Here is a 19824-nt window from a genome sequence, read left to right as displayed (position 1 = left end):
GTAATTGCGAATGGCTAATATCACCTGATGGCACTGCCCCTTTTGTTTCCCTTTGGTACTTTTCTACTTCTTATTATGTTGTTAACATCTTCATGTGTTTTCTAAAGGTAAATCCGAAAGATCTGGACTCCAAATATGCCTACATCCAGGTTACACATGTTACACCTTACTTTGAAGACAAAGAGCTGCAGGAGCGGAAAACAGAGTTTGAGAAGACTCACAATATCCGTCGTTTTGTGTTTGAAATGCCATTTACTCTCTCTGGAAAAAGACAAGGAGGTGTGGAAGAGCAGTGGAAGCGGCGCACAATCCTTACTGGTAGGTGTAACATGTTGACTTACTTTGTAGTGTAATCTTATGAACTGACGACAAGTCAATCACCCTGTGGTGCAAATCACCCTGTGGTGCAAAGTTTGTACTATTACTATTGGATCCCATTACTTCTCTATGGCTTCTATAAAAAAAAAAAATTCTCAAAAGCTGCCCAGGTACAGTGGTATCATTGCTATATAATAAGACAGAGAAGGCTGTGTTCACACTTTGGAGGTATACAGTGACATACTGGCAAAAAGGTATGCGTATATATACCTAAGCGTACTTTTGGCAGTCCCATGGTAAACTTTCTTTTTTTTTTAAATCAACTGGTGCCAGAAAGTTAAACAGATTTGTAAATCACTTCTATTAAAAAATCTTAATCCTTCCAATACTTTTTAGGGGCTGTATACTAAAGAGAAATCCAAAAAAGAAATGCATTTCCTCTGATGTCATGACCACAGTGCTGAGCACTCTGACCTCTGCTGTCCATTTTAGGAACTGTCCAGAGAAGGAGAAAATCCCCATAGCAAACATATGCTGCTCTGGACAGTTCCTAAAATGGACAGCAGAGGTAGGCAGAGAGCACTGTGGTCATGACATCAGAGGAAATGCATTTCTTTTTTGGATTTCTCTTTAGTATACAGCCCCTAAAAAGTACTGGAAGGATGAAGATTTTTTCATAGAAGTGATTTACAAATCTGTTTAACTTTCTGGCACCAGTTGATTTAAAAAAAAAAAAATTTCCACGGGAGTACCCCTTTAAGTTTGGACCAGACATAGTTTACTAGTGTCTAAGTTTAGTTCAGTTAAATGGGTATTCCAGGCAAAAACTTTTTTTTATATATCAACTGGCTTCGGAAAGTTAAACAGATTTGTAAATTACTTCTATTAAAAAATCTTAATCTTTCCAATAGTTATTAGCTTCTGAGGTTTTCTGTCTAACTGCTCAATGATGATGTCACGTCCCGGGAGCTGTGCATGATGGGAGAATATCCCCATAGGAACTGCACAGCTCCCGGGACGTGAGTCATCAGAAAGCAGTTAGACAGAAAACAACAACTCAACTTCAGAAGCTAATAACTATTGCAACGATTAAGATTTTTTAATCGAAGTAATTTACAAATCTGTTTAACTTTCCGGAGCCAGTTGATATATAAAAAAAAGTTTTGGCCTGGAATACCCCTTTAAGTCCATGGGTCTGTTGCTAGTATACCATGTTACATGTCTGCATACACTTTTTTTGGTACTTCAGGGTGTTGTGCTCCCCGAATCCGGTGTGTACCCAGCCTAACTTTAAGCATGTATTCAACAGTTTGAAATTTTCACTTATTAACCGTGCATCTGGAAAAAAGCAATATCAATGTTAATATTATATCATGTACACAAAACAATATTATTATTATCTGATACACAAGAATATCATTATTATTATTATATCCAGTACATAAAAACAATATACCGTATTTATCGGCGTATAACACGCACTTTTTAGGCAAAAATTTTTAGCCTAAAGTCTATGTGCGTGTTATACGCCGATACCGCCCCAGGAAAGGCAGGGGGAGAGAGGCCGTCGCTGCCCGCTTCTCTCCCCCTGCCTTCCCTGGGGTCTAGAGCCGTGCTGCCGGCCCTTCTCACCCCCTGGCTATCGGCGCCGCTGCCCGTTCTGTCCCCCTGACTATCGGTACCGGCGCCGATAGCCAGGGGGAGAGAAAGGGCAGCGGCACCCATTGCCGGCGCCACTGCCCCGTTGCCTCCCCCCATCCCCGGTGGCATAATTACCTGGGTCGGGTCCGCGCTGCTGCAGTCCTCCGGCATGCGTCCCCTTCGTCGTTGCTATGCGCTGCGCGGCGCATGACGTCAGTGCGCCGCATCGTGCATAGCAATGACGCAGGGGACGCACGCCGGAGGCCTGCAGCAGCGCGGACCCGACCCAGGTAATTATGCCACCTGGGATGGGGGGAGGCAACGGGGCAGCGGCGCCGGCAATGGGTGCCGCTGCCCCTTCTCTCCCCCTGGCTGTCGGCGCCTCTTATCTCCCCCTGGCTATCGGCGCCGGCAATGGGGCGCCGGTACCGATAGTCAGGGGGACAGAACGCGCAGCGGCGCCGATAGCCAGGGGGAGAGAAGGGCCGGCAGCACGGCTCTAGACCCCAGGAAAGGCAGGGGGAGAGAAGCGGGCAGCGACGGCCTCTCTCCCCCTGCCTTTCCTGGGGATGTATCGGGGTATACACACGCACCCTCATTTTACCATGGATATTTGGGTAAAAAACTTTTTTTACCCAAATATCCTTGGTAAAATGAGGGTGCGTGTTATAGGCCGGTGCGTGGTATACCCCGATAAATACGGTAATTATTATTATGATATGCTATACATAAAAAAAATATCATTGTTATTAGGGAAGCACCAAAAGGGAAGATTTGAGTAGAAACCGAAACTGAAAATTTAGGCTGTGCTTGGCCAAAAAACAAAACTGAAAATGTATTGCTTCACCCACTTTTTTCAATATAGTTTTTGTAAAATTGTATTATCAGAATTTTTTAGTTACTGATGTACTTGAAAGTGACACCAGAACACATACGGGGTGGCTATAGAAAGTACTGGCCGGACTTGGAGCCACAGCACTGCCACTCACCATACATTGACTCCAGGACATATTATAGGGGTACACACCTATCTGATTCATTGCTATGGGCAACTACTCCATTTTTTCTGCAGCACGTTTTGATAAATTACATTGATCAGCAATGTCCGGCATTAGCCAGTATGGAGCGAGCTCAGCTCCTGAGCCCGCTTCATACACCCGCCACATGGCTGCGCCGTATACACACGCTGAGTACTGCTGGGAGGAGTGACAGTGGGCCCATAATGGAGGCCCTGGAACGGATGGGGGGTGGGGGGCATATACTGCTGCATGAGACCTGCCGGTGTGGGAAAGATATGCTGCCACACGAGACCGGGGGGGGGGGGGGGGAGAGATGTACTTCAGCACGGGAGTGTACTGCCATCGGAGGAAGAGGCAGTGTAGCCCTGGTGTGAAGTTCTCCTCACACCAGAGAGAGTAGTTGAAAGCTACGCCCCCCTTTTAGGCCACGGATTTTCGGACAATAATTTTCAGCAGCTTAAATTTTGGCGCATGCCTAATTATTGTCATTATTAAAGGGGTACTCCGGCCCTGAGACATCTTATCTCCTATCCAAAGGATAGGGGATAAGATGTCTCACAATCGCCACCCACCTACTCTGGCCCCGTGGTCACCACCTGGCTTTTTGTGAGCTGGCACCGTGGCATACAGCTCAAACAGGTTGGTGGCGAATACAAGATTGCGGGGGACCACCGCGGTGAGACATCTTATCCCCTATACTTTGGATAGGGGATGAGATGTCTCAGGACCAGAGTACCCCTTTAATATTATTTTATCATATACCTAAAAACAATATTATTATTTATTATGTCTTATACATGAAAATAATTTAATATTATATCATATACATAAAAACAATCATTATTAATATTATGATATCATATACATAAAAATATCATTATATCTCACTGTGCAGATCTCCTTCTGTATAAACAAATGTTATCTCATTTTACTCTAAAACTCACATTTTCAGTCCCTTTTAATGTTTCATTTCTTTCAACCTCTTAAGTTGAAAGCTTATTTAATGCTCATATTTCTTATCTCTCTGTGCAGCTTTACACTGCTTTCCATATGTCAAGAAACGGATCCCTGTAATGTATCAACAACACACGGATCTCAACCCCATAGAAGTCGCCATTGATGAGATGAGTAAGAAAGTCGCTGAACTCCGTCAGCTCTGCTCCTCTACAGAAGTGGATATGATAAAGTTACAATTAAAACTACAGGGTAGCGTCAGTGTACAGGTGAGTTGTGATACACCAGGTTATACTATGTTTGTTAGTATACAATAATGGCTTTAGTAAATGTGATTCCATCTGGCCACCTGGTCATCCTTTAAATTATGTATTATGTATTTGTTTTTTTGTCTTGGCTGGTGAACCCAAGCATGTTGTGAACAGTCACACCCATCTGTAAAGGGCACTATTCCATTAATTGATATGTTGGATATTTGGTGGTTATGCAGTTACCAAATAGTGTTTGAGGTACCTCCATACTTAAAACTTCAAGGAAATATATGGACCTGACTAACACAATCTCCATCAGACCTATAGTGTTGAATGAGGTGGCAAAAACATTTCGGATTGCTCCTCTATTAAAACGGAGGACACAGGACTAATCTTCTTGCAGTTAGAAGGGATCCCAATGGATCAGCAAGAATTTGGCCATACAATACGTAACGCGATACACCTATGACGATACAATTTATCCCGATATATCCCAATTCTGTTTACGAGAAGATATATTTCGCAATATATCCCGATTCTGTCTCAAAAGCAATGTCTTTTACACTTTTATTAAAACATTTTTTTTTATACACTTTTATAGACTTTTAGGAGGAATCATTAGATTCCTCAGACAGATGAACAGAGTTCTATTGAACTCCATTGATCTGGGATCCATTGACATGAAGTTCCGGGCGCCGGGCAGGTGAATTTTTCCGGCTCGAGCAAGCAGGGCCGGGCCTGACAAGCGCGGTGGCGCTCTAGGTGTATGGAACGGGCTCCCGACTCGTGCCTGCACCGTACTCTGCGGCCGCGGCTGGCTATTAACCCTTTATATCGCCGCTGTCAAAGCTGATAGCTGCGTCTAAAGGGATCTGTGAATGCTCCCCCCCCAAAGCCCCCCCCCCCGCAGCTGCGACCGCAGGCGGGCGATCCACTATAGAGGTAGCCGGAGGGCTTACCTCTGCTTCCTGCTGTCCCGTGGCTCTGTCATTGATAGAGCCTGGCTTGACTAGGCTCTATCAATGAATCGCAGATCAATGGAGTTCAATAGAACTCTGTTCATCTGTCTGAGGAATCTAATGATTCCTCCTAAAAGTCTAATAAAGTGTATAAAAATTTTTTTAATAAAAGTGTAAAAGACATTGTTTTTGAGACAGAATCGGGATATATCTTCTCATAAACAGAATTGGGATATATCGGGATAAATCGTATCGCCATATTCTTGCCGATTCACACCCCTAGTAAATATGTATTGCATGTCACCTATTTGCTAGAATTCTACATGTTGTCGTCCGGTAATAACTCAATAGTGATTCCTTTTTGGGGCTCAATTAGCACGACAATGTGTTCGCCTGTTCATTTTAATGCCAAGTAATAATACTGCAGCCAAGTCCTTGTGACCCCACTGACTGCTTCAGCAGCTTGCTTTAGGAGGGTTTGCTAGTTCTTTTGTATTTTTTGAGCAGCAGAACTTATCTACATACGGACAGTATACAATTTTGATTTGTCTCTATAATTTCTGTGTTTCACTGTAGGTCAATGCTGGACCCTTGGCATATGCAAGAGCCTTTTTAGATGACACCAATACAAAGAAATATGCAGACAACAAGATTAAACAGTTAAAGGAAGTTTTCAGGTAAAAAAAAAAAAAAAAACATTTAAACATATTGCTAAGTGAATAAAATACAGTATATACGATCATTTTGAAACAGTAGCTGATTCAATTTAGACTGACTGGAGGAGGGTAGTTGTTTCCTACATTGATATCCAAATCCATCCATAAATAATATTAATGCCCAATGAATTTAAGGATAAGAGTCTACATGTAGTTATGTCATCTGATCAGCACAGGGGCTTGTTTGGAAAATATATTACTGGTATCTGGCTTTAAATCTGGCTATGGTGTTAGTAAATTCAGCACATGGTAAATGTTCTGTTTTTGGTCAGTGGTTTACTTTTTTTTTTCATAGGCAATTTGTTGAAGCATGCGGTCAGGCCTTGTGTGTGAATGAAAGACTAATAAAAGAAAATCAGTTTGAGTATCAGGAAGAAATGAAAGCTAACTACAGGGAGATGGTCAAAGAACTTTCCGAAATAATGCATGAGCAGGTATGTATAGAATATCGTAATTCTTACCATGCACCCTTTGCCTTGTGCTTATTTCTTCAGCCATAAGAAATGCGAAAAGAGAACTCTCTAAAACCTACATTTTATAGTACCTAGCCAGTTAAAGGAGTTGTAATTCTTTTTAGAAAAGTATATTACGTGCACACTGCGCAGTCATGTAGATACTGTGTGCAAACTTTCAGATCTGGCCTTTATACTGTTTAAATCTCCAGGTGTTTTTGTAGGGGACAAAGACAGAGGACTGGTGATGATTTATATCTTGTTCACCTTCTTGGAATTAGTAAATTATCAGAAGTCCTCGACCTAAGGTGATCCAATATTGCCCTAGATTTACCATAAACTATCTTATCTTAATTGTTTAACACCCATAAGAAAAGTGAGTCTTTTTCCCCTTCAGATAGCGTTGTTTTTTCAGTTAAGTGCACTCCATTGTGCTACACTTTGAGAGTAGATAGGTATGGCTGCAGTCCGCACACTACTGTTTCTTATTAAGAGGATAGACCACTATTTAAAAACTTAACACCATGCCCCCCTCAACATGTTTCACCACTGGCTTTGTCAAGAGGTTCCAGGCATATGGTGGAATAAACGCTGTCCCAGGGATTATATGGCCTCTGTCCGTGACATCACAGCACTTCCTTTTTGTATCAACTGTCCTATCGTAGATCTTCTTCACAGTGTTCCAATGAAATTCCTTATTCCCGTTACTGATTTGTGTTTCCAGAAATCATATTGCATCTTTTCCAACCAATCCCTTGCCTCCAGAGAAGCTATACTTGCCATTGGCTTGCTTGTCTGTGACGGATCTGCGCATCGGAACCTGCGCGATCTTTGTTTATATCCGATACACTGCAACAGCCCTAACCGGAAGTTACCTGATGCACTAGTTGATGCGCATGTTAATCTATATATGCATCCATATAAACTGGAAGGACATAATGTGAATCTTTAATCTTCACATAGATCAGTGCCTTAAAATACTTCATGTAAAATGCAGGTTTTATTTCTGCTTTAAGCCAGTTTTAAACGTTTTTACGCAGTGCAAATACTATTTTACAGCTTGTGTACAAATTCCTTTACTGCCCTGTTATGTCAGTATGAAATGTGTACCAAGGTAATGCAGAGCACTATTTTCTGGTGTCATCTTGGCATACTGCCTACACATGTCAAATATTTTAATCGCACTGCATCTCCTTCTTGAAGAATCACTGCGATCATCTGATCTAAGCCGGGCAGCAAGCGGTACTGCTGTTCACTCCCTAGCCAGCTGGTAGATCCAACCTTTTTTATACAAAGTCTTTTATAGAGAAAAGGTTGGATTTGATTGACAGCTGGGGGGGGAGTGAGCTGTGTAGTTGCCACTCTCTTCCTTGGCTTATAACTAGAAATCGCAGCAGGTCCAGAATGAGACCCGGTGTGATCAAAACTTTTGACATGTGTGGACAACATGTCAAAACTTTTCTTTTAATGACCATAAACCTTTTAAGTCAATACAGCGGCCTCAGCAGTGTGTGAAAGGGAATGTGGCCACTAACAAGGAAGAGGGCAATGGTAACTGTTGTAAAGTTTTTTATTTTTCATGATTATGATTATTTATCTGACCGCTATCTTCCACACGTTATCATGAAAACGGGGAGATGAGAGGTTGCCAGGCACATGTTGCCTAACATACAGGCTGGATTACAACTTGTCTTATTCTCTGCATCCACAGAGATCTGAAAACCATTTTACCCATTAGGGGACAGTGTTACAGTCCTATAGAATTATCTGCAAATCCTGATCCTCTTGGCCTGATCTCCACTCTCTAGTACAGATTTCCTTCTCCACACATAATTCAGGTGGAATTGGCCTTTTAGATAACATTGCTGATGACGTTAAATAAAGCTAAATTGCCTCAGAGTGTAAGACTTGGACTCGTGTTTTCTAGTCATTTGTTGTCCGGCACTGATATGGCCTCCTTTATTACCACGGAATGATCACTTCATTGACATATTGAGTAACAGGCTGTTTTTCTTCTTCCTTTTGTGCGCACATGAGCAGATGGGATGGTAATATAAGCTGGTTTTGTTATAATCTGTGCATGTTTTCTGCTTCATACATCTGTAAGCTGTTGGTGCAGTCTCTTATGAAATACAGCCGCAGCATGTAGTGTACACACTATATAAATACAACACACAAGTGTATACAGGCTAAATAGGGATTCTTGGATAGGCAATATATTTATTTAAAAAATGAGGATATTACAAGAATAAAGATGGCTATGACAACTGGTTTTATAGGCAAACCATTGTCACCTATGGATAAAATAATGCATGCTTCATATTGGTCCAGAATGTTATGTTTTGTTTTGCCATGTTACATTAACATATACAAACTTTTTACAAATATACTTTAAAATAAGTGCATCTCAAATAACTCAGCACATGCAAAAGCCCATGTTTGCCAATATACTAGCTTACAAAACACAGCCTCTTTGAATGACCTTTCTGCAGAAAATAAAAGCAAGTATATTGGCATATCTAGGGGAGTTGGCCAGTTCTTATGTTTTTTATTGAAACCTGTATTGATGATAATAAAATGCCACTGATTCAGTGTCACTCAATATGGTCACATGCTCCGCCATAAAGCACCATGTTATAGATGGAGCACTAGCTGGCTAAGGCAGGAGGATTGGGATGGAGGGGACAGAGCTTCCTCGTTATGAATAATGAGTCAGAAGTATATGAAAGGACATTGCGTGGCATATTATTATCATTAACACATGATAATATATCAACACATTTCAACAGAAATCCTAAGGACCATCCAGACTTATGTTAATACAGCATATTCAACATATGATGAAAAGTTCTGCAGCTTTCAGCTTCCACATAGGACCGTTTTGATGAATAAGGTCCAAGGTATAACAAAAAATGGCCTTGTAACCCATAGAAGCCAGTCAGATGTCACCTTTTTTTGTAATTCAGCTAAGTTCAATTAAAGATTAAAGAATTACAACTGTTATCGATATTCCTATACATATTCAAAACATGAATTCAGATATGAGAATACATTACATTGTGTAACACGTAAATAATAGAAGAGCTTGGATTAGGGTAGCAAAGTTTTCATTGGTGATAAATATGTATTATATATGTAGAAAAAGAAACAAGATGGTTTCTGTGACCCATGATCAACCAACAGTCAGTATAACCACAGTCAGTAAAATGGGCAGAGTTCAACTTTTGTAAACTAAACAGGTCTGAGAAAATGAAAGCTCAGCACTGGTTGCTTTGGACAACAATACCTGTCTTTCTAAGTTAAACTTTTTAGGGTACATTCACATGGGCGGGTTACCCGCAAATTTTCCACATCTGAATTTCTGTAGTGGAAAATCTTCTGCAAACGCCATTGAGGTCAATGTAATTTACTGCAGATTTTCCACTGCGTTAAATCCGCAGCACAAAACACAGTAAAAAACATGGGTACCCACCCATGTGAACGTACCCTTATATATTATCTTCTACAGAATTAAAGGGGTTATCCAGGGGGAAAAACTTTTTTTTATATATATCACCTGGCTCCAGAAAGTTAAACAGATTTGTAAATTACTTATATTAAAAAATCTTAATCCTTTCAGTACTTATGAGCTGCTGAAATTGAGTTGTTCTTTTCTGTCTAAGTGCTCTCTGATGACACCTGTCTCTGGAACTGTCCAGAGTAGAAGCAAATCCCTATAGCAAACCTCTTCTACTCTGTGCAGTTCCGGAGACAAGCAGAGATGTCAGCAGAGAGCACTGTTGCAAGACAAAAAATAACAACTTAAGTTCAGCAGCTGATAATTATTGGAAAAATTCAGATTTCTTAATAGAAGTAATTTACAAATCTGTTTAACTTTCTGGTGCCAGTTGATATATAAATACCCCTTTAATGAGCGGAGAAATTCCAATGCAGCAGCCTCCCATTGTTTTTAATGAGATTGTACTGCACCATGCACACTGCAGAATTTCCGCACCTCAAAAATTCCAGGCTCTACAAGAAAAATTAACTTTTTTCAGTGGAATTTCTCATGGACTTCATCATAGTCATTGGGAATGGTGCCTGTACTGCCATATCACCGACTAATTTAGTCGGCACCCACTACATACAGAATCTCTGCCTAGAATATCTCTGGGTGGAAATGTAGTATTGAGAATAGGCCCTTATTATCAGCCAGTTGAAAATCTGTCCTGGTCATGTGCTTTATGCATAGGTGCAGAGCTCTTTCCTATAGCATTGCATGCAGGGCTGGTGCAAGGATTTGGCAAAAGCTAATTTTGCTGCCTCCTGACTACCCACTGGCCCGCCCTTTGACACGCCCCACCTTCCTACTGGGGTGACACACTGTAACAAACCCCCTCCTTATGTAATTTCCTTACTACTGGGGTGACACACATCAGAGGGGGGTTATGGTGGTGCTGCTGGCTGAGCTGGTTAAGCGAGTGGTTCGGATGGTGGCTGTCTAACTTTCTTGTGGTAGACAGAGTGGTGCCCCCATCAAGAGGGTGCTCTAGGTGGCTGCCTATTTTGCCTATAGGCAAAGCCGGCCCTGATTGCATGCAGCTGTATAAGCAGAGCATTTTCCACAGCAAGCATTGATCTTAGAAATTGTGAAAAAGGTAAATACATTCAAAAGTTGCTTATCTTTTTATCATACAACAATTACACTTTGTGTACAGACAACTGTAAAATCTACATTCAATGATACTCTTTGGCATGCTGCTTCTACACTGTGTGGACACATCTCTCCTTTGTGTGCTGCTGTCTCTTTTTCGTATTGTTTACTGCTTTTTAAAATCCATTCTAGAAAAAGTAACCCTTTTTTTCCCCCCCTGCTGTAGATTTGGTGCGGAGAAGAGAAGATCAGTGTTATACCGAATTCACTTCACATTTTTAATGCCATAAGCGGAACTCCTACAAGCACAACCGTACAAGGAATGACAAACTCCTCATCCATTGCATGAAAGTCCTTCATTTCACATTGATGCCTCATGTATAGCTAACTCAGGATGCTTTCCAGGGTCCTTTAAGAATGGCCCACCATGTCCATCCACTCACTGCTTTACAAGAGGGGTTTAGCAAGCCAAACCAGTTATTGTGGTAGGAGGAGCAGGAATGACTTTTATTTTCATCATTTGGCAATATTAACTATTTTCAACACTAAAGAGAAATAAATAGTTTATTGACTATTTTTGATGCTGTATAGATGAACTGTTCCCGAACAAAGCTAAATCATAAGGAATAGCACAGTAGGGTAGTAGATGTCTAGGAATGTACAGTATATAATACAAATGCTACACTAAAGTTTACATGTTAGCTTTGCGCCCAAGCACACTTTGCAATTTTAATATAATCAATGCGCTTTATTTTTTTCTGCTCTATTTTAAATTGCCTTTAAACACTATTGCCGGCATTACTTTTTGACTGACTGGAAGTTTTTTTTGTTACTGCAACTAGATGATTTTATGAACTCTGAATGTTTGCTACAGATTAGATTTCCTTGTTTGTATTATGGATTGTGTATTTTTGTCTGTGATCTTCCAACAACATCCGATAGAAAACGACACATGAAACGGAACACGTTCCCCCTGCACAAACTCACCAGTCCGTCCCGCATAGGTGTCACTGGCTTAGTTGGAATGTACATAGTGTTAATTGATGCAGATCATTCTTTCTGTACATAAATGTTGTTACATTTCTATGCATTTTTTTAATGTTTCATGGCTGAAATCTTTTATTGTGACAAATATTGTGCTTGTTCATTTTACCTGCTATATATATTTTTGTCTTTACAATTTATTCTTGTACAGAAATGAGTGCAATACAAAGATGTATACAGTCTTTGCTATGTTAGGTTTATACACTGTTTCAAAAACAAAAGCCTTTTTTTGCCAAAGCAAAGAGTATGTATTGGTGGTTATGATTCCTGTGGTAAATGGTGGTGTTATTTAAAGCTTTGATCATAATGTTCTTTCAAAATATTAATTTAGTAATTTTATATTGGGGGGGGAGTGAATAAAAATTTTTAATTTTATTTAACTGGAAACACTGTTCTGCTGTAATTAACATTCTGTACTACATATGTATTAAAGGAAATGGCTAATTTTTGTGTTTGTGCAATTTTTCCTTTTTTTTTTTAAATATCAATAGTATTTCTTAAACATGCACATTTTATTATAGATTGTGTAACTGGAATTGCTGCAGCCCTGTCCTATTTTATGCTGTTGAGTTGCAATACCAGATTTTTCCCAAGAGTGGCGCTGTCTTCAGGATTAAATAAAAGTGAACAATGTTTTCTAATCCCGGGCAAACCCTGAGGCTGTGTTTACATGTTTAGTAGTTAAATTGCAGTTAAAGGAGTACTCCGGTGGAGGAAAAAAATGTAATCAACTGGTGCCAGAAAGTTAAACAAATTTGTAAATTACTTTTATTAAAAAATCTTAACCCTTCCAGTGCTTATCAGCGGCTGAATGCTGCAGAGGAAGTTGTATAGTGCTTTTCTGTCTGACCACAGTGCTCTCTGCTGACACCTATGTCCGTGTCAGGAACTGTCCAGAGCAGGAGAAAATCCCCATAGCAAACCTAACCTGCTCCGGACAGTTCCAGACATGGACAGAGGTGTCACCGGAGTACCCCTTTAATGAATACATAGCCAGAAATGGACCTGAAAAGAGAAGAGTCTTTCCATTATATGTTTCCTCCTTCAGTCATTGCAATTAAAACCTGAATGTGTAAACACACCTTTAGGCTATGTTCACACGGCAGTGTCCGGACGGAAAACATCTGCGCAGACATTGCCCGTGACAGCGGAGCTCTGGCATAACATGGACCACTCAGGAATGGGCCGTCTCATGGATGGCAATGCATTCCATGTGTTGTCCGCAGGAAGAGTAGACATGTCTATTCTTTCTGCAAACACCGGAGGTTGAATTTCTGGCACGGAAATTCTGCTATGTGAACAGCACAGCAATATCCCATTGAAATCAATGGGACTCTATTGATATGGAATCTCCATGCGAAATTAATATGCCATGTAAACATAGCCTTAGGGTTTTAAGAAAAGGTACTATATGGAGAGATATTTGTTAAATTTCAACTTCTAAATATGTTTTATAGTCAGATGTGGGATACGGGGGAAAGAATGTCAAAGCCATGGGTTAGTCATATTAATCTGTAATGATATCCTAAACAGTCACTATAAGGCTATGTTCACAGTTCCAGAATGTCCGAATGGAAAATCTCCATGCAGATATTCCTAAGACTGCAAGCATAATATGCCAGCGCTAGGACTGCACGGATATGCTTGTGGTCCTAGACTGTTATGTATCCCGTGTGGAGTCCGAAGAAAGAATGAACTGGTTAATTCTTTCTGCGGATACGGAATTCAGAATTTCCGTGGCAGAAACATCTGATGCTGAAATTCCGCCATGTGCACAGCGCAGCAGAATCCCATTGAATACAATGGAACTCTGTTGCTCCGGAATCTCCCGTGAAATTGTTCACGTAAATTCCAGATGTGTGAACATGGCCTTGAGGCTATATGCACCTTGACTTTTGTTCTTTTTGACCTGTAAAATATGGGCCAATAAACCTAGTTTTTTTTTTTTTTTTTTTTTTTTTTTTAACCAACATTCACACCACAAACTTCACGCCACAGAAATTCCAGGCTCTGCCGAAAAAAATGAACATGTTAATTCTTTAGTCAGAATTCCACACGGACTGCATCACCACCATTGGGGAAGGTGCATGTCCTCATAGTAATAGTACCAATTAATTTCAGCGTCACAAGGAATCTCCTCCCAAAATATCTCTGTAGTGTAAATGGGCCTTTGTTCCCCCGAATAAGGGTTGAAAATCTAAAATTTGTCCTGATCATGCACTGATGCAGAGCTCTTTCCTATAGGATGACAAGCAGCTGTATGAGCAGAACATTTTTTACTTTTTCATCGAAGGTTCCATTTCTCCCTCTGCACAGGTTAAATGTCTCCACAATATGTGAATGTACAATACGTTTCCTCCACATTGTGCTTGATCCATTTGCAAATGTAGTTCTGTATGTGTCCACAGTAATGTGAACAGAAGCTTTATCTGTCTAACTTTATATTTACAGGTAGTTTAAATTTACCAGTCATTGCAGAGCAGGAAAGTGCACATGAAGTGAAAGATTGCGGAGCCTTATCTTGACAATAGTACTTTGAAGTACTTCATTACCTAAAATCCAATATAGCCCTTTGTACGTTGTGTTGACAAGACTTTGAAAGATAAACCTTGGTCAAAGATTTAATCTCTATAAATAGAAGCATTTTTGATATTGGGAAGACGTGCAGGTAACTTCAAGCTTTTCCTTTTGTGTGTGTGTTTTTTTTTAGCAACGACTTTTTTTTTTTTTAAGGAATTATAAAGTGTTCCCATACCAAAATCCACTGTGGCTCAAACTCACAGCGAAAAACCCGCTCGTGTGAATGTACCCTAATACAGAATTTTTTTTTAAAATGGGTCAAAGAAAACCGTAGCTTCTTTAGTAGAAAAAAATAGCAGCACATGTCCCAGGAAGGAGGCAGAAGGAGCAGCTCTGGAATATTAGCAATGGTCCTTCTCTTCATGTGAATTGGGATGCAGAAGCTGACACCTCTTCTTGTGTCCACACACAGCCAGGTACCATAATAAAAGGTATTCGCTCACAGGCTTGCCATCTCCTGGGGTAGACAGGTTCAAGGCAGCAGGCTTAAAGGGGTACTCCGGTGGAAAACTTTTTTTTTTTTATCAACTGGTGCAAGAAAGTTAAACAGATTTGTGAATTACTTCTATTCAAAATCTTTAAACCTTCCAGTACTTATTAGCTGCTGTATTCTAAAGAGGAATTCTTTTTCTTTTTGGAACACAATTCTCTCTGCTTCCATGTTAAGAACTGTCCAGAGTAGGAGAAAATCCCCCTAGCAAACATATGCTGCTCTGGACAGTTCCTAAAATGGACAGAGATGTCAGCAGAGAGCACTGTGTTCCAAAAAGAAAATAATTTCCTCTGTAGTATTCAGCAGCTAATAAGTACTAGAAGGATTAAGATTTTTTTTATAATAGTAATTTACAAATCTGTTTAACTTTCTGGCACCAGTTGATTAAAAAAAGTTTTCCACCAGAGTACCCCTTTAACAAGAGTTCAGTCCAAAGCAGAGGAGAACTAGCCTCAGCCAGCTTTACAGTGCATAGTGAAAGTATTCGGCCCCCTTGAACTTTTCGACCTTTTGCCACATTTCAGGCTTCAAACATAAAGATATAAAACTGTAATTTTTTGTGAAGAATCAACAAGAGGGACACAATCAGGAAGTGGAACTAAATTTATTGGATATTTCAAACTTTTTTAACAAATAAAAAACTGAAAAATTGGGCGTGCAAAATTATTCAGCCCCCTTAAGTTATTGCTTTGTAGCGCCACCTTTTGCTGCGATGACAGCTGTAAGTCACTTGGGGTATGTCTCTATCAGGTTTGCACATCGAGAATTTTTGCCTATTCCTCCTTTCAAAACAGCTGGAGCTCAGTGAGGTTGGATGGAGAGCGTTTGTGAACAGCAGTTTTCAGTTCTTTCCACAGATTCTCGATTGGATTCAGGTCTGGACTTTGACTTGGCCATTCTAACACCTGGATATGTTTGTTTTGTGAACCATTCCATTGTAGATTTTGCTTTATGTTTTGGATCATTGTCTTGTTGGAAGACAAATCTCCGTCCCAGTCTCAGGACTTTTGCAGACTCCATCAGGTTTTCTTCCAGAATGGTCCTGCATTTGGCTCCATCCATCTTCCCATCAATTTTAACCATCTTCCCTGTCCCTGCTGAAGAAAAGCAGGCCCAAACCATGATGCTGCCACCACCATGTTTGACAGTGGGGATGGTGTGTTCAGGGTGATGAGCTGTGTTGCTTTTATGCCAAACATAACGTTTTGCATTGTTGCCAGAAAGTTTGATTTTGGTTTCATCTGACCAGAGCACCTTCTTCCACATGTTTGGTGTGTCTCCCAGGTGGCTTGTGGCATGCTTTAAACAACACTTTTTATGGATATCTTTAAGAAATGGCTTTCTTCTTGCTACTCTTCCATAAAGGCCAGATTTGTGCAGTATACGACTGATTGTTGTCCTATGGACAGAGTCTCCCACCTCAGCTGTAGATCTCTGCAGTTCATCCAGAGTGATCATGGGCCTCTTGGCTGCATCTCTGATCATTCTTCTCCTTGTATGAGCTGAAAGTTTAGAGGGATGGCCAGGTCTTCGTAGATTTGCAGTGGTCTGATACTGTTTTCATTTCAATATTATCGCTTGCACAGTGATCCTTGGGATGTTTAAAGCTTGGGAAATCTTTTTGTATCCAAATCTGGCTTTAAACTTCTCCACAACAGTATCTCGGACCTGTCTGGTGTGTTCCTTGTGCTTCATGATGCTCTCTGCGCTTTAAACAGACCTCTGAGACTATCACAGTGCAGGTGCATTTATACGGAGACTTGATTACACACCGGTGGATTCTATTCATCATAATTAGCCATTTAGGTCAACATTGGATCATTAAGAGATCCTCACTGAACTTCTGGAGAGAGTTTGCTGCATTGAAAGTAAAGGGGCTGAATAATTTAGCACGCCCAATTTTTCAGTTTTTTATTTTTTAACAAAGTTTGAAATATCCAATAAATTTTGTTCCACTTCATGATTATGTCCCACTGGGTTGTTGATTCTTTACAAAAAATAACAGTTTTACATCTTTATGTTTGAAGCCTGAAATGTGGCAAAAGGTCAAAGTTTAAGGGGGCCGAATACTTTCACTATGCACTGTATAAGAGTCTCATGCAGATAAAGTGATTTAATAAATGACACAAAAGAAAATGATGAGCCATCTGTCTAGTACCACAGAACAGCACATTTGTTCATAGTAGAATCATCGGTCCCACAGGCTGGAAGCTCTAAGAAAGTCACACCTTTCTTAATCACTTTTCGTTCTAGCCTTATCGTTTTTATTCCCTCCATGCTTGTTAAAAGCCAAAACTTTTTTTTATTTTTCCATCCATAGAACCATATGATGGCTCGTTTTTTTGTCCAACCAATTGTACTTTTCTAGTGACGTTTTCATTTTCCATAAAACCACCCCCCCAAAAAAAATTATTTGGTGGGGGAAATTGCAATAAAACTGCAATTTTGCAATTTCTTTATTTTTTTTTTTTTTAAACAGAGCACTTTATAGTAAATCTGACACAGTATTTTCATTGTATGAGTCCATAAATTTAAAACTATACCCATATTTACGTAGATTTACTGTACTAGTTTTTAAAAAATATTTTTTTTTATTAAGCAAAATGTGTATACATAGCGTTGCTCTATTCTGACCCCTATACATTTATTTTTCCATTTACAGGGCTGTTTGAGGGTTTATTTTTTGCACTGTAATCTGTGCTTTTTATCTATACCATTTTTGTTTTGATGTTATCTGATATATAATGTGACCCAAAAATCAGCAATTCTTTATATTTCTTAATGTTTCATTAATTTTATATTTTATTAGTTTGAGCAATAGAAAATATGTTTCCAAAATAGTCTAAATAGAAAGTTAAACAGAGTTGTAAATTACTTCTATTAAAAAATCTTAATCCTTCCAGTACTTATTAGCTGCTGAATACTACAGCGGAAATTCTTTTCTTTTTGAAACACAGAGCTGTCTGCTGACATCATGAGCACAGTGCTCTCTGCTGACATCTCTGTCCATTTTAGGAACTGTCCAGAGCAGCATATGTTTGCTATGGAGATTTCCTTTTACTCTGGACAGTTCCTAAAATGGACAGAGATGTCAGCAGAGAGCACTGTGCTCATGATGTCAGCAGACAGCTCTGTGTTTCAAAGGAAAAGAATTTCCACTGTAGTATTCAGCAGCTAATAAGTACAGGAAGGATTAAGATGTTTTAATAGAAGTAATTTACAAATCTGTTTAAATTTCTGGCACAAGTTGATTAAAAAAAAAAAAAGTTTTTCACTGGAGTACCCCTTAACGACGCAGGACGTATATTTACGTCCTGCGCCGGCTCCCGCGATATGAAGCGGGATCGCGCCGCGATCCCGCATCATATCGCGTCAGTCCCGGCGCTAATCAACGGCCGGGACCCGCGGCTAATACCACACATCGCCGATCGTGGCGATGTGCGGTATTAACCCTTTAGAAGCGGCGGTCAAAGCTGACCGTCGCTTCTAAAGTGAAACTGAAAGTATCCCGGCTGCTAAGTCGGGCTGTTCGGGACCGCCGCGGTGAAATCGGACACCGGGAGGGCTCTTACCTGCCTCCTCGGTGTCCGATCGACGAATGACTGTTCCGTGCCTGAGATCCAGGCAGGAGCAGTCAAGCGCCGATAATGCTGATCACAGGCGTGTTAATACACGCCAGTGATCAGCATAGGAGATCAGTGTGTGCAGTGTTATAGGTCCCTATGGGACCTATAACACTGCAAAAAAAAAGTGTTAATAAAGGTCATTTAACCCCTTCCCTAATAAAAGTTTGAATCACCCCCCTTTTCCCATAAAAAAAATAACAGTGTAAAAAAAAATAAAAAATAAACATATGTGGTATCGCCGCGTGCGTAAATGTCCGAACTATAAAAATATATCATTAACTAAGCCGTACGGTCAATGGCGTATGCGCAAAAAAATTCCAAAGTCCAAAAAAGCGTATTTTGGTCACTTTTTATAACATTAAAAAATCAATAAAAAGTGATCAAAAAGTCCGATCAAAACAAAAATCATACCGATAAAAACTTCAGATCACGGCGCAAAAAATGAGTCCTCATACCGCCCCGTATGTGGAAAAATAAAAAAGTTATAGGGGTCAGAAGATGACATTTTTAAACGTATAAATTTTCCTGCATGTAGTTATGATTTTTTCCAGAAGTGCGACAAAATCAAACCTATATAAGTAGGGTATCATTTTAACCGTATGGACCTACAGAATAATAAGGTGTAAATTTTACTGAAAAATGTACTACGTAGAAACGGAAGCCCCCAAAAGTTACAAAATGGCGTTTTTTTTCGATTTTGTCGCACAATGATTTTTTTTCCGTTTCGCCGTGCATTTTTGGGTAAAATGACTAATGTCACTGCAAAGTAGAATTGGCAACGCAAAAAATAAGCCATAATATGGATTTTTAGGTGGAAAATTTAAAGGGTTATGATTTTTAAAAGGTAAGGAGGAAAAAACGAAAGTGCAAAAACGGAAAAACCCTGAGTCCTTAAGGGGTTAAACCATTAAATCATGTTAAAATAAGTAATCCACCAACATGTAGGTAGAGAACACACAGGATCTGATGCATTTCAGTCATCTATGACTAAGGATGTTCTGACCGAAACACGTCATATTATCTGCGTTCTGTACCTGTGTGTTGGTGAATTAGGTATTTTAACATGATTTAATAAATATGAAGTTTTATCAAGAGCTCTCAGCTAGACCTCCCTGGTTTTACTACAAAATATCTTTGT

General features: G+C 39.9%; 1 protein-coding gene across 17 annotated transcripts in view; it reads left to right on the top strand.

Annotated features, from left to right (window-relative positions):
• Positions 1-12208, top strand: part of DOCK9 (dedicator of cytokinesis 9) — a 255830-nt gene extending 243622 nt beyond the window's left edge. For all 17 annotated transcript variants that reach the window (XM_056555648.1, XM_056555647.1, XM_056555652.1 and 14 more), the window contains 5 exons: positions 108-318; positions 4011-4201; positions 5719-5819; positions 6154-6292; positions 11170-12208. In XM_056555648.1, coding sequence (XP_056411623.1) covers positions 108-318; positions 4011-4201; positions 5719-5819; positions 6154-6292; positions 11170-11292 — 765 coding nt within the window. In that variant the 3' untranslated portion in view covers positions 11293-12208. The remainder of the gene's footprint in view (positions 1-107; positions 319-4010; positions 4202-5718; positions 5820-6153; positions 6293-11169) is intronic.
• The last annotated feature ends 7616 nt before the right edge of the window (positions 12209-19824 follow it).

This window comes from Hyla sarda, chromosome 2, assembly GCF_029499605.1.
Source record: "Hyla sarda isolate aHylSar1 chromosome 2, aHylSar1.hap1, whole genome shotgun sequence".
NCBI classification, from domain to species: domain Eukaryota; kingdom Metazoa; phylum Chordata; class Amphibia; order Anura; family Hylidae; genus Hyla; species Hyla sarda.
The sequence above is the reverse complement of the archived record's forward strand: the minus strand, read 5'-3'. Positions and strand labels throughout refer to the sequence as shown.